We start from the raw sequence: 14,967 nt of genomic DNA, 5'->3' as shown, positions 1-14,967 counted from the left end.
TTGTCTTTATATCAGGGAACAATTTTCTTGAACTCCACCGATCAGCATCTTATGTTTCTGATGCTTTTGTGGCGCCTTTAGCATGTGCGTGTAAGAACCACAAATCCCGTCATGCAGTGCGGCATGAACGCGAGTGTTTTTTTTTCGCATCTGCGCAATCCGCAGCTGACGACACGTTGGGGAGAAAAGCATGGCGGACGACGTTGTGGAAAGCGTGAAGCCAAACACGGATGAAACGCTCCAAAGTACGAGTACCGGCGATGTCGACGGTCTTCTCGAAGGTGAAGAAATCAAGGAGGTAGAGAAGACCTTCAAGGACTTGGTAGGTTCATCTCACAGCGACGCCATTTTAGCTAGAAAAACACACAGCGGTTTGTGCTAGCCGGACTGAGCTAGCTAGGTGGCGCTTGTAACTACACCTGTTACCTGACGACGCTGTGATTTGGTGGCAAAAAACACAGTCTGCACCTTTTTTTTTAACGTCTACGCGTCTTTTCCCGTCGGCAGGGTGTCACCGAGGTCCTCTGTGAGGCCTGTGACCAGCTGGGATGGAAGAGTCCCACAAAGATCCAGATCGAAGCGGTACCTGTAGCCCTGCAAGGTGAGTGACCACATGAGCCCCTCTGTCTCAGCGTGTGTGTGTGTGTGTGTGTGTGTGTGTGTGTGTGTGTGTGTGTGTGTGTGTGTGTGTGTGTGTGTGTGTTCCCCCTTAAAACCAGTGGTGGAAGAAGCATTCACATCTGTTGCACCAGTACCTCAGTGTATGAGTACTCCTGCCACCTCCACAAAGTAAAAGGAAATGGGCATTCTCAACTAAAGTGCTGTTACTTGGTACTTAATTGTGCATTGGGGAACTTCCCTTCACCGATCGGTACATGTAGTAATGTCTTCAACACATATCTGTGCCTGCAGGGAAAGACATTATAGGCTTGGCAGAGACCGGTTCGGGAAAGACGGGTGCCTTCGCTCTGCCCATCCTGCAGTCGCTGCTGGCCTCGCCCCAGAGGCTCCACACCCTCATCCTCACCCCCACTAGGGAGTTGGCGTTTCAGATAGCTGAGCAGTTTGAGGCCCTGGGCTCCAGCATCGGCATCAAGTGTGGTGAGTGTCAGTTCGCGGTCAACGACCCGTTTTCGGGATGAGGCCGATAACTTTTCAAGAGTCTGTTACTAAAACGTGTTTCCCATTGCAGCGGTCATAGTCGGAGGAATCGACATGATGTCCCAGTCATTGGTGCTGGCTAAGAAACCACACATTGTTATTGGTAAGATCAAAAAACAGTCAACGCATGATCCTCTGCATTTGTGCGTATTTGCTATTGCCGCACTCGTTTTAAGCAACTGATGTTTTTAGCATTATTGTGATGCCGTGAACACGATATGTTACAGCCACACCTGGTCGGTTGATCGACCACATGGAGAACACAAAAGGCTTCTCGCTGCGAGCTCTGAAGTTCCTGGTCATGGACGAAGCAGACAGAATCCTCAACATGGACTTTGAGACTGAGGTGAGTTATTGATGTCGGTGCAACAGTTTCCCCCTCTTGCATGTAGCTTTAGCATGAAGGAACGTAATCACTTAAATGTGACACTATGAGGCATTGTGATGACGTTTCCCTGTTGTCTGTCCGTCCGCTCATTCTCATGAAGGAATTACATTGAATCTGTCAAACATCCAGTTGGACTCGAGGAGGAACAGATTAGAATTCGGAGGTCATGTGACCTCATAAAACACGTTTTTATATGCTAATTAGAACAATTTCACACATGGATAAAATGATGACACCATAGCTGGTTAGCGAAAGCCTTCAACCACGAGGTAGTAATTCTATTTTCTTTTTTAAAATATGTCTTCTTTTGCCAGGTGGATAAAATCTTGAAGGTGATTCCCAGAGAGCGGCGCACCTATTTGTTCTCCGCGACCATGACCAAAAAGGTTCAGAAGCTACAGAGAGCAGCTCTGAAAGATCCCGTGAAGTGTGCAGTGTCAACCAAATACTCCACTGTAGACAAACTACAGCAGTATTACGTCTTCATACCCTCGAAGTACAAGGTATGGCATGTGGCACATTGTCCTTTCACGTTTTAATTTCTGAAACAACATGCTGCAAGCTGGGCGTCCTCTGAACACCACAGTCACCTGATAATTGTGTTTGGTTGGACTTTTTGACACTGTTTTTGTGCTTGTGTGTGTGTCCTGTGGCAGGACTGTTACCTGGTGTCCATCATAAATGAGCTGGCCGGCAACTCGTTTATGATTTTCTGCAGCACATGTAACAGTGCCCAGCGGGTGGCGCTGTTGTTAAGGAACCTTGGGATCACTGCCATCCCCCTTCACGGCCAGATGAGTCAGGTAGACCTTCAAACACACACACACGCACAGCCTTTTCTCTAACTCGGACGAATCCATGCAAACACTGGTCCTCAGTATAATCCATGATAGCATAATGCAGTAGTTTAACTATTACTTATTTGCAGGCTCCGCTTCTCGCTGTTATTTGATGAAACATTTAAAAAATGTAGCTGATGCGGAGTTTTTTCTTCTGCCAAAGACAATCGATCATGATGTCACTAAGCCGTAACCAACACAAGTGCAGACTGCAGAGCTGCCCCCTGCATTGTCCGCAGCTATACAGTAAAAATCATAAAAAGCTGTGTTCATTTTATTTAAGTGATCAATTGACAGAAATGTTAACTATTTTATTGGCTTATTAAACATGTTATTTTCAACACAACAATGACATAGTATGTGTTGAGATTGTTTTGTTCAAGCTGGCATTCTATAGATGATGACTAGATAATATCAAGTTGCTAAATTGATTATGTAAATCATAATTTGCAGCTTTATTTAAGTTACGACACTGAAGAACAGAACTGTCTTTCCTGCGTCCTTGAGACACAGTGAAGTAAATATGTTTCCAAAATGTAGATTATTAATTTCATTGAGTCGTCTGTGTGACCTAAACACCAACAGATCATTGACTCTGTCGTAACATGTCTGCCATCAGCTGATGAGCCATGTTTGAAGCAATCATTGAACTACGTTTACATTATCTGCCACAGCAGAGATCTTTTAAGAAGAGGACAAACACCAGCCCTTTTACTCACCCCTTTTCAGCCATTGTGTGAACTTTAAATAGCTTTGACTCTATTTTGGCTGGAAGAACAGCACCCTCTTCTGCTTCTGTGCCATACAGCATTGCAACTTTTTTACCACACTAAATCTGACAGCACAGCACAGTGTGCTGTGTACATGCCGGTAAAACCACACAGCAAAGTTTGTTGTTTTCTTTTTTTCCCGGGTTGTCCGTCCATCCCGTTCTTGTGAATGTGACATCTTAAGAGCATGTTTGGCCCAAACATCAACTTGCAGTCCAGATGGTCAAGATGGTCAAAGTGTAATGTGTAATTACGACATGTTCACTCAGATCTAATGGGATTAATTGGCGGTGGCATAATCCTAGTTTTTAGTTCACTGTAATCGTAATTGCTGCATTACTTAAATGGTGCATTCATATACTTTCACTTTTTTGTATCTTCCCCTTCCTGTTCAGAACAAACGTCTCGGAGCGCTAAACAAGTTCAAGTCCAAGTCACGTTCGGTGCTGCTGGCCACGGACGTGGCGTCCAGAGGACTGGACATCCCTCACGTCGACTGCGTCATCAACTACGACATCCCCACCCACTCCAAGGTGCGTATATGCTTCGCTTCAGCACGGTCGTTTGTTTGATGGTTTCATGAGTTTGAGTGGATTTTTTTGATTGGAACTTTTGGATCTGTCTGCCCTCGTAGGACTACATCCACAGAGTCGGGCGAACCGCCAGAGCAGGGCGCTCGGGGAAATCCATCACTTTTGTTACTCAGTAAGAGCGCTTCCTTTTAAATAAAAATAATTCTGGCCTTTTTTCATGTTTAAAGCAGACGTGTTCTCAGCCGTTGCCCTTTTTCATTAATGCGTTGCCGTTCATGCTCTCAGTAAAAGCTTTGACTGCATCAAACTCACACATTATGTTGCCCCCCCTAGATATGACGTGGAGCTTTTCCAGCGCATTGAAAGCTTGATTGCGAAGAAGCTTCCAGCCTTCCCCACCCAGGAGGATGAAGTGATGATGTTGGTGGAGAGGGTGAGCGAGGCCCAGAGATTTGCCAGGCTGGTAAGTCATCACTTTTCTGAATGTGTTTCAAATGTCACCACAAACACGGAAAACCATGTCGTCGTGTGCGAAACATGCTGGCTAAAAATTATTGCAAAACCCATTTTAGTCAGCTAACTCATGTTCAGGACACACAGTAAAAGACATGTGTGTATTACTGTCCCAATAACTCAAATGTCCACTGAAAGAGACATATAGTATTATATTTTGTGAGAAATAGACTCAGGATTTGTCTCAGTGAACGACCTGTTTACCGCCTCAAAAAGGTAACCGGGATATGGATCTCAATGAGGAATGAAGCATTGTAAACTGAAAGATGGATGTCATATCTAGATTGTATATTGAGAAAAATATAATTTCCTTTCTCAGGAAATGAAGGAGGAAGGTGAGAAAAGGAAAAGGCCCAGAGGAGGAGATGCAGACCAGGATGACACAGATCAAGCAAGTGGTGTGAGGAAGAAAGTGAGAGGAGGGGCGGGAGGAAGTGGAAGAGGAGGTGGAGGAGGATTTGGAGGAGGTGGTGGAGGAGGAAGAGGAGGTGGGATGAAGAAGAGGGGTGCAGCAGCCTGGAGAGGAGGACACTGAAGCCTCCTACCTAAACCGATTGTACATAACAACTTTCTTGTTTTTGATGTAAAACTTGATCGCGACGTCAGTATATTTCTCAGTATTTGGTATAGAAGCTATTTAATTACAGAAAACATGTTTTCCATTTGTAATAAAATGCCACTGTAAAACCCAATGCTTTTTGTTTGTGTATGATTGCAAGATGTTTGTTTTTTTCTCTGTCCTTCTTTAGCAAAAGTTATTTTCTAGTTTTATTTTTGTTGTTTTGTGAGTTACTTTATTCTACTTGTGATGCAGGTACGCACCAGTTGCACTCGATCATTATTGCATGCGTGTCATTGGTTTGCATATTGGAGGGTTGGTTTCTCTCCACCAATGACGAAGAGCTGGGAGAGGGACACTGGGCTGTTTCTAGTGGGTGTGTGTGCAATGCATAGATATTTTTGGCATAGATTTCTTTAAAACGCGTATGCTGAAGCACAATGTTCTCGTGCATCGCGTCACCACCTTGTTTCTGAGTTAAAAGAGACCGTGACACACGCATTCTCCGTTTGAGCCCCAAGTGAGTCATCCCGCAGGGTGCCCCAGTGTGGCGTATTGATCTGCGCGGTCACGATCTATGCGAAGCTCAGTCCGTCGTAGGCGGGAGCAGCAACGGTCAAGTCCGCTCCGTTCAGCAGGGGCCCCCAGTGTCGAGGGACCACCGTGCATGTGGCGCATACCGGAGCCCCAGTTCACGTGCCCGCGGTTCAGTTGGTTTGAGTGGAAGCAGCTCGTCGTCGTCCGGAGGGGGGAAGATATCGGACTGCTCGGTGAACAGGCTCTCAGTGCTGCTGCGGCTGCTGACTAACGACACGCCAGGTGAGTGAGCTATGAGCCGCGAGGACGGGGCTCGAGAGGGGGGAGCGCGTGCGGAGCGGAGCGGTCTTCAGGACGGAGGTCTCTGGGAACTTAGTTTGACATAATATGGTGGTCTGTATTTAGGGGACATTAGCTCGTGAGTTCAGAAAGCACTTTTAAATGAGAGGAACCATGCGGACCCCTCTTTTTTCACTAACGTCGGATGAACTCTTAATAAGACAATTTGGGCTGTTCAGCTTTGTCAAGCTAAGTGTGTAACGTCACACTTTTATTTGTGTTAAACATTACTGCAGATGGTATGTTGCAGCTATATATCTCATTTCAAACGGCTGAAACGTAACGGTCGTTCTCCCGGTGATAACTGCGTTGTCGCTGCCGTTGTAACGTCAAACCGTCTCGTGCTCACTCCCGGTTACCGTTAGTTACTTGTTTGCTAACGCGTGTCAGGTGCGCAGCTAAAATACTGCAGATATTAGCCTCATATTCGTAAACAGGGACCACATATCACCTCTCTCCCCCTCTGCGGGTTTCCCTTGAAAATGTTTTATCAGTTGTATAACCTCCACCGGTATCGTCTGAACTACGGCGTGTATATGTATGTATGCGTGTGTATATACAGGTTACATTATATAAATATGTGTGCTGTACGGTGGACTTCTTTTTCTTCAGCGCAGCTCCGTAGGAGAAGACGTGGGACGGTCACTCACGACGTCGCTCCGGCTCATCGGAGCCTGAAGCTACGCAGTATGCGCAATGGCTTCGTGCAGACTGACAGACCTACACGAACACCTAGTTTAATAAGATGAAGTCTAACTTTTAATTTGTGTCACTGTCTATAGCTGTAGTCATGCTCTGAACTGGTGTCATAAGACATCCCTTCCTTGTTACACCAGGAGTTTTATAAAATATATTCTATATGCTTGCCCAAATACTGATCTGTTTGTAATGTGCTTGGTATACCAGTTGTTTAATATGTTTATTACAATGTAGTTATAGAAGGAATTTAAATTGCCACATGAATTGTTTCTGTTATTTCATATCCTACCTATGTCTGAGGTATAATCCCTGCTCCCCTGTCTGTTGCAGGTCTGTTTCTCTGGTAAACCTCAGGTAAGATGTCTCATCGGAGTGGGCAAGAGGACCCGGAGCGGTACCTGTTTGTGGACCGGGCTGTGGTTTACAACCCGGCCACACAGGCCGACTGGACGGCCAAGAAGCTGGTGTGGATACCCTCGGAGCGCAATGGCTTCGAGGCGGCCGGCATCCGAGAGGAGCGGGGCGAGGAGGTGCTGCTGGAGCTGGCCGAGAATGGCAAGAAGGTGGTGATCAACAAGGACGACATCCAGAAGATGAACCCGCCCAAGTTCAGCAAGGTGGAGGACATGGCTGAGCTCACCTGTCTGAACGAGGCGTCGGTGCTGCACAACCTGAAGGACCGCTACTACTCTGGGCTCATATACGTGAGTGACTTAGACCTGGATCCTGTGTTTTTGTCACAGTTTCTACTCTCCACACAAAGGGGTTGGGGGACGATTAACCTTAAAACTTACAGATTCCTAGGTTCTCGTAGATGTAGATTGAATTTCACCCCTAGCTGTTATAATAACAAAAAATGATGGGCAGTATTTCTGCTTATATGTACACTTGTCTTAACTTTTAGTTGTCTGACTTTGGCAGTCTTGTGCGAAAGTGAGATCTGATATTAGTTTTTGTTTTGGGACAGAGAGGGCATTGAGCTCGTTGCTGTCCTGTAGGAATTCCTGACCCCACACATGGCCACACAGTATGCGGGACAGATCTCGCTTGTCTTTTAACCATTGCCAGACTTTCACCTCCACTGGATCGTCTGTCTTTAGTGCCTCTGGGTTACAAATCACTGCTCCCCCCCATAGCTTCTCCTTCACCTAAGCCAAAGGCAGGCCTCTTCCATAAACACTACTGCTTTCCGTTTGTTTGTCCTGCTCTGTGCCCCTACTGGTGGACCGGGTTTGATCACAGAGATGGCTCTCTTTTTTCTTTTCCCCCCAAAAACGTACTTGAATTATTACATCATCTTGTTTTTTAAGCCTCGACATTTTCCACACACTTTAATTCAGATGCATTTGAAAATGCTGTTTACGCGCCATCAGTTGACGGAGCCAGTGGCTACAACCCAGACCACGAAACAACCATAGAGTAAATTTGTGTTTTAAAAGCTCAGTTTTGCCCCAATGTGCAATTACCCCACAGATGGAGCTGCTCTGTGATGTTCCAGTTGTGATCTTGACCCATTTAGTGACATGTTTTCCGGAAATAGAATGTGGGTTGGTCATCGCCTGAGACAGGGACTGCAGAGGGACTTGTTACACTTATAATTTGTCCTCCTCACAAGACATGATCAAACCCTCACCACTGTCTTTCTGAGGAAGTGCACCCGTTGTTTGTGCTTTAATTCAAAATGTGAGTGTTTCAGTCATATAGTAGAAGTAAAGACTTGAATGCTTCAGTGAAGGGGGTATTAATGATTAAATTGACATCCTAGTCATCTCGGTTCCTTCCTCTTCATTTATTTTCTCTAATACCACAGTGTCACAGATTCTTCTTTCTTTTTTTTAGCATCTTGATTTTACCCCTTGAATAAGAGAAATTGAAAACATGTGTTCAACGGTGTTGGGTTTTCTATCAGGAAGAGAATCTCCCGATTCAGCTGGTTGTTAGAAGAAGAAACCCCCTATGTTCTAAACGTTTTCCAAAGCTCAGCTACATCACTGCAGACATAATATGATGGCTCCCCCAGGTGTTCCTAGTTGAGGTGGTTGGGAAGACTCAATATCTGAATCATAACGTGATCCGCATCTGTTAAGAGTCTCTACCCACGCTGATATATTGAAGTAATTATCAACAAAATAGCCAAGTCTGAGTAATATTGGCTATTGTGTGATTAAATTCTCTCTCTCCGCTCGAGGTTTTTCTGTGGATTGCGATCAAACGCATTTACTGGCCAGCAACTGAAGCCTTCAGCTCACCACAGTATTTTCAAGCCTCTGATCTACATGAGCTGTCCTCCAATGGCTCCTTGTGTGGTTTCTCTGCCCACCTGAGGGCTTCATCCGCGTGCCGTTAGTCAGCCTGTTGATCCAACTCGTTTGCTGTAGCAGCTTGCTGTCTGTGAGGTGGTGAATCACAGGCCAATAACTGCAACGCTACACACCAGGCTACGCCACGCCAGCGGGCCCACAAGCGGGCCTTTGTGTGGTTAGATAAGCCTCAGCTGTTAGAAAGCCTCAGCATTCTTCCATGTCAAAAAGATCGTCCGTCTGTCTGTCTCCCGCCGGCCGCCCACATCAGCTCTGCTGCTCAGTGTCCGTCCTGTCTTCACCACCTCTACTCCCTTTCCCACACTCCTCTTGCTCCTCTCCCCTTCCATGCCTCACTGATCATGGACAATAATGACATGGACTTTGTGTCTTTCTAGACTTTTCTTTATTTTTCTGTCATTCAAATGCCCGTCTTCCTATCTCAAAACGTGTTTCGCTAATTTCTAATGTTGGATCTGCAGCAGGGCAAACTACAGCCATTCACATTCTCCCAACCCTCTGGAGAGAGTTTTTACATGTTTGCATTAAAGCCACATGTGGTCTCTCTTTACAGCTGGACGTTCGCAGGTCCCAGGTGTAACCTCTGGCGTTCTGTTTGCTTTTACGGTCGCCATGATTTATTTGACAAACGCAAGCATGTGAGACGTGAATCTAGAACGCTACAGAGTCCTGCTGCATTTCAATGAGCTGCACTGCAGTGTACGTTTGGATGGCCACGCTGCTCTAAAATTCAGCGAGCAAGAATTTCCAACCAGTTAAAGTTGGAGAACAGCAGGTGTCCTGCTGCTGTCGATGTGATTTAATACCAATGCGTTTCAGTGTATTGATTATATTTCAAAGCCCAGTCGGAAGTCTTTTAAAGCCTGTTATGAAATCGCTGGAGTGAACCAAGTCGGGGGAATGGTCAAAATCTCCTCCACACAGATCAATGGCTGCCCCCAAACAGAGGGCCCTCTCCGGCCTCGGCAGCGGAGAAGGGCCTTTCCACGTCGGCACGCCGCCTGACTGATCAGAGATGGCAGATGGGGTCGGCTGTTGTGTCTGCTGTTGCCTGTGTGTTGCTCAGCTGTTACTAGGCCACGGCATCCCCTCGCCTGGATCTGATTTCACAGTGGAAATATCACCTTCTCCTTCGTGGACTGGGCCAGGCACAGCAGCGCTTTTAGCAGGCGGCGTTGAGTCCGTCATATGCTCTGCTAGCTGGCAGCAGCACATGTAAATGTTCTTTGCGCTGTATAGATCCTGCAGGAGATTTGACAATAAGTCCTGTAAGGGAAGGAGCAGCAGTCCCAACAACAAGCATGAGAAAAGTATTAAAATATTTTATTTTGAGCCATTTTCATTTGATTGACGGAATAATAAGCGACTTCTAACTTAAGATAGAAGGCACTTTTGTTATTTTTAGAGGTGTTATTGGAATTCTCAAACAATGAAAATAAAATCAAACCCTGATGCTCCATTTCAAGTGCTCTGTGCAGATTCATGCATCATCATCATCATCATCATCATCATCATCATCATGCATATAGGGACGTGACGCAGCAATTTACAAGGACCCCTTGTACTCTGTAGCTGCCTGAGATGGTCCGCATTGGACCTGTAGTCCAGCTCTCTCTCTCTCTACAGCTGCCCCGATGCTGCATGTTGCAGAACTAAAGAGAACAGAACACCCCCTCTATTTATAGCAGCTCCAGTTTCCAGATAAAGGGAAAATAAATGTTTCATTGGACTCTAAAAAAGCAAGTGCAGAGTTAGAATTTCGGCGAGTGTCTCTCTCTCTGTCTCTCTCTCTCTCTCTCTCACTCTCTCTCTCTCTCTCTCTCTCTCTCACTCTCTCACTCTCTCTCTCTCCGCCTCTCAGGTTGGGAGCAATTTGCAGGACGGCCAAAAACACGGTTCACTGTTTGTTGCATCGCTGCTTCTCGGCTGGATTGGACCAGAGGGAGCTCCGTCAGCCGGATCTTTGCTCCCCTCTTCATTTCATTCTGCCTCTTGTTTCTTTGTGTGCATCGGCGGTACTTGAGCATCAGTTGCTCGGTGCTGACTGAGGGCCCTACCTGAGCGCTTACGTAACGGTTACAATATGCTGTCTGCGCTCTGGGCCCCCTTTGTGAATCTTTGGCTGCTGAGTCACTCGTGGCACGGCGCCTCACTCGGCCTTGGATGTAGTTGTAATTATGAGGCAGATGTCACAATCTTTGATGCTTCGATAAGAACAGATCACCGCAGGGCACAAAAATATTCCATCTGTTTTTTACTTTACTTTATTACGGTATGATGCCATTCATTGGCAGCGGGAGTCATGGGAGAGGATAACAAAATAGACAGCTTTTGAAACTTAAAGCTCCTTAAAACCGAGGCTCAGTCATTCTTTACAGACTGCAATCTGTAGCGAACATGTGCCTTTCATGATCTCCAAGAGCCATGCTGGCTGTTGAAAGAAGAGACCCCTCTTGGGTAGATTTTCAACCCCATCACCAAACAGTTTACAGACAATGGTTCCAATTTTCCCTTTCCTTAATGGTTTAGCTTTGTAGTGCAAGTGTTCCTTGAAAAACGATGTCACTGCAGAGTGCTCGCGTGGTGCTAGAAGAAGACAAAACACACAAACATGTCTGTCACTCTGACCTCGGAGCCCGCAGCGAGCCAGCTGCCTCAACTATGTCTTCACATAGCGAATGAGATGTTTGCTGCTATATTAATGCTCGTTTTGAATTCAGCACTTTTTTTACTCTATATAAGTACGCACATAGTAGCTAGTTAGTAAGTAGAGATGGACATTTGCACAGGCCCATAGGATTAGCCTAACATGCCGGTGATTAAAGTAAGCAGCTCTTTCTCTGTTGTCTACAGAGAGAATGCAAAGCCGCTACAGCGTCTGCCGAATGTGAGAGAACCTCTGCCCCGCCAGGGCCTCTCACTCCTGGCTGCCTGGTCGATTCAGCCTGGTCGAAGCGTTCATAACACACAGACACTCTCTGGGGAGAAATGATTTAATTACACAGCCAAATGCAACACCACAAGTCGGGAAGTAATCTTGACGTTCACAGCCTTTTTGCTGCACTGAGTCTTCATAATACTATGATACAGACTTTTTGTTCACATTGTGCATTTCCTGTTTGATTTGAACACTTATTAGGACTCTTTTGTTGCTGCACGGGAGACAAGAGTCTGTTCAGTGTTTCATTAATAGTCTGACTCTGTAATCTAAAGTCTGGTCTATATCTATCTGCATGCCCGCAATGATGATGTAAGCTACTAAAAACGGGGTAATGGCAGGTCTTGCTTCACTGATAGAATGCAGACTTGATGATTTAAACAGATAGAAACTTGCACGCTGCCTTTTAGTGTTTTCTCTTGATATCCACTTCAGATTCTGGCCTGAGAGAGATCATTGAAAAATAGCCCTGACGTATGGTTCAAATATTTTTATGTCTCTGGAATATACAGATATTCAGATGTTGAGCTGCAAGCCTCTCTTTGTTCTTCACTGTTTTTTAATTTCCCCATGTTTGTCTGTTTTGTATGTTTAATTGCAGACATACTCTGGCCTATTCTGTGTGGTTATCAACCCCTACAAGAACCTGCCCATCTATTCAGAGAACATCATTGAGATGTACAGAGGGAAGAAGAGGCACGAGATGCCTCCACACATCTATGCCATCTCTGAGTCAGCGTACCGCTGCATGCTTCAAGGTATGAAGGACAGTTGTTTTCCTCCGATTGACCTTTTTATCTTGCTTGTATTAAGCTCATATGCTATATTTATTGGTCTTAATTGACATATTTATGAAAATCGTGTCCATGGTGTGAATTACATGTATGTTTTACAATGCTACCAAATTAAATATTAGGATTATTAAGTGACCATACAGATCATCTCCAGGGACAAACATGACTTTCATCTTTCAAACATTATTTTGACTGGTATCGTTGGGTGCCGTTAAGCTGGAAACTAAGGCAAGTTTTTTTTTTATGTGAGTGTGTTCATTTAGCTGGGGGTTTAGCTCACTACATAGTCCAGGAGATTAGTGTGGGAAGAAAGTGTGTGAAGTGTGCGAAAGGTCACAAGGTCAAAGAAGATGTGACATCATCGATTATGTCTGAGGGTGTGCTTTTATCGAAGGGGGTCAAGTATCTGGCGGGTTTTCCAGTTGCGTCACCAGTGTCATGACTGGTAATTGCATGCCATTAAGAGATTCTTCATCATCATCACTGTTGCAAAGGATTTAGAATTGAAGTGTGGCATTGTTCATTCTAAACTTGTTTTCAATATTATTGGCAGGTGGTATTGTTATGTAACTCTCTGGCTCTCTTTTCAGTTTCTTTCTCCAAACCATGAACTTTCTTCTTTCTTTTCTGTTTCTAAAACACTGGGACTTCTTTTCCAAGCACACACGTTCACGTTCAGACTCAAGTCCAATTCATTGCCATGTCGTTATTTCGGAAAAGTTGATTTGTGCAGTTCATATGTCCTGAGTTTGTGTCTAATCGCAAAGAACATTATAATGCTGGTGTACCTACTACAACCAAACCAAAAGGCTTTAATGGTGTGGGTGGTGAGAGGGATGTCTGTGAGAGCTGATGCCCTGGGACAAAGGGAAGAGAGGGAAGCAAACCAAGAGAGGGAGAGAGACAGATGAGCAGGCGAAGAGAGACGGCAGGTTCAACCATCGTCAGCCTTTAGTTTGTCATTAGCTGGACCTGCTGCACAATATGTATGTGTATAGAGAGAGAGGGAGAGGGAGCGGGAGAGGGAGAGAACAGGAGTGGAATAGGGAGAGAGTTGTCGTCACCCTGTACATACACTGCAAACCTGGTCCATGCCACAAACTGCAGTTGCTTCATACTTTTTTTAGTCTGTTTACAATTTATATTATCGAGTCATCAACCTGATGAAGATTTAAACAGTCTTACGAAGCAAAGACCCGCTAGAAATAGGACTGTGACCCACGTTGGGTCTGACTAATTGTTTTGGAGTCTGTGGAGGAGAAGAGCCGCTGTAATAAGCAGAATCTTTAACACAGTTGTCAATGTGTAGACAGCTTGAACCTCTCTGCTGTGTGCCATCAAACTGTCAAACCGTGAAACAACAGCTCCAGTTTCTCCCTTTTGTTTCAAAGGGATTTGATTCTTTAAATAGCCTGTTTGCCAATGTGTCCCCTTGGATTTTGTCTTTGTCCCAACGTACTTCAGCCTTGATATGACATTGTCACTGGCTGGTTGACATGCAGCAGTAAAGCTCCAGAGTTGTGTGTGTCTTGACTGCTGTGTTCGCTGTCATTTCATGCCCTCCGGCTGTTTTCTGGGCTCCGGTCTCAGCAGGCCGGGTCTCCACGCGGCTGAGACGTCGACCGGAGCCCCGGGGTGCCAGAGCGAGGACCGCACAGCACATATGGGGCATTGATTTTCAAAGTTTGGTTCAGGACCTCAAAGTGTGTCTCATGTGAAGATAAGAGCCCCCAAGTTCTGTATTTGTCAAGTCATTTGATGCTAACGTTGTCCAAACTGTCTTCAGTCATACATTCTCTCTTGAATCAATCATATCTTCCTGTTTGTAACACTCACAGACACACCCACACACACGCACACACTCCTATTAGCACAGTGCGAGATGTTTGCCTGGATATGGGACGCCTCTCTTGTGCCACCATTCTTCTCTCTGACCCCCTCTCAGGGGGCCGGGGCAGAGCAGCCTGTGAAATGAGGTCATCACTGTCCCGGCTTTCCATACGACGCTGTGCTAAATTCTACAAGCTGAGTCACCGTCACGTTGTCGCAGTCGTCCGAGCTGCCCGTTACCCCCGAGCAAGGGTGTGTCGCCATGGATACCTGTGTGTGTGTCCATCAGTGTGTGCGACCAAAATAGCCTTCCCTTGGGATCTCCAACAGAGGTGTCACTTGGTGAGCGACAGTGTTTGGGGCGGCAGCAATGAGGGACTTTCGTGTGTGTTCTTGACTGGATCTCCCTCCCTGTGTTTAGGGTGCTAATGTCCTGTTCAGGGTGAGAAAAGCTGCGTCGTTTAACTTTCCAAAGCTGTTGTAAACTATCACGGCTCTCCTACCGGTTTATAATTGCTTCCTTTCTTCTCTCAGTGACGAGAGCAGCTGGCCTCTCCTCAATTCCACCCCTTTTCTTTGCTTCGCTCGCTAGTTCAGCTCAGTCTTCTCCTCTTTTTTTTTCTTTCTTTCTTTTAACCAAAATGTTCTGGGTCATAAAAACACTGAAGAGGAAAGTTCCCTGCATCCTTAAAGGCATTTTGGTCGCCTTTCACTTAACATGAAAAATACAAACCGCGGGCCTGCTG

General features: G+C 45.7%; 2 protein-coding genes across 5 annotated transcripts in view; both read left to right on the top strand.

Annotated features, from left to right (window-relative positions):
- The first annotated feature begins 168 nt into the window (after nt 1-168).
- Nucleotides 169-4,853, top strand: ddx47 (DEAD (Asp-Glu-Ala-Asp) box polypeptide 47). The gene is made up of 11 exons (XM_068578247.1): nt 169-322; nt 508-601; nt 913-1,101; nt 1,193-1,264; nt 1,389-1,507; nt 1,864-2,052; nt 2,206-2,352; nt 3,554-3,691; nt 3,793-3,863; nt 4,025-4,154; nt 4,524-4,853. Exons 1-11 carry the CDS (start codon nt 191-193, stop codon nt 4,737-4,739), a joined length of 1,497 nt encoding a protein of 498 aa, XP_068434348.1. The 5' UTR covers nt 169-190; the 3' UTR covers nt 4,740-4,853.
- Nucleotides 4,854-5,269: 416 nt separating this feature from the next.
- LOC137786387 (myosin-10) overlaps nt 5,270-14,967 on the top strand; it is a 46,070-nt gene continuing 36,372 nt past the window's right edge. For 2 of the 4 annotated variants that reach the window (XM_068578244.1, XM_068578243.1), the window contains exons 1-3: nt 5,270-5,582; nt 6,669-7,042; nt 12,199-12,355. In XM_068578244.1, coding sequence (XP_068434345.1) covers nt 6,698-7,042; nt 12,199-12,355 — 502 coding nt within the window. In that variant the 5' untranslated portion in view covers nt 5,270-5,582; nt 6,669-6,697. The remainder of the gene's footprint in view (nt 5,583-6,668; nt 7,043-12,198; nt 12,356-14,967) is intronic. The other 2 variants (XM_068578246.1, XM_068578245.1) reach the window with 1 other exon arrangement.

This window comes from Clinocottus analis, unplaced genomic scaffold, assembly GCF_023055335.1.
Source record: "Clinocottus analis isolate CAN_PGR_092001 unplaced genomic scaffold, fCliAna1.0.p SCAF_16, whole genome shotgun sequence".
Lineage (NCBI taxonomy): Eukaryota > Metazoa > Chordata > Actinopteri > Perciformes > Cottidae > Clinocottus > Clinocottus analis.
The sequence above is the reverse complement of the archived record's forward strand: the minus strand, read 5'-3'. Positions and strand labels throughout refer to the sequence as shown.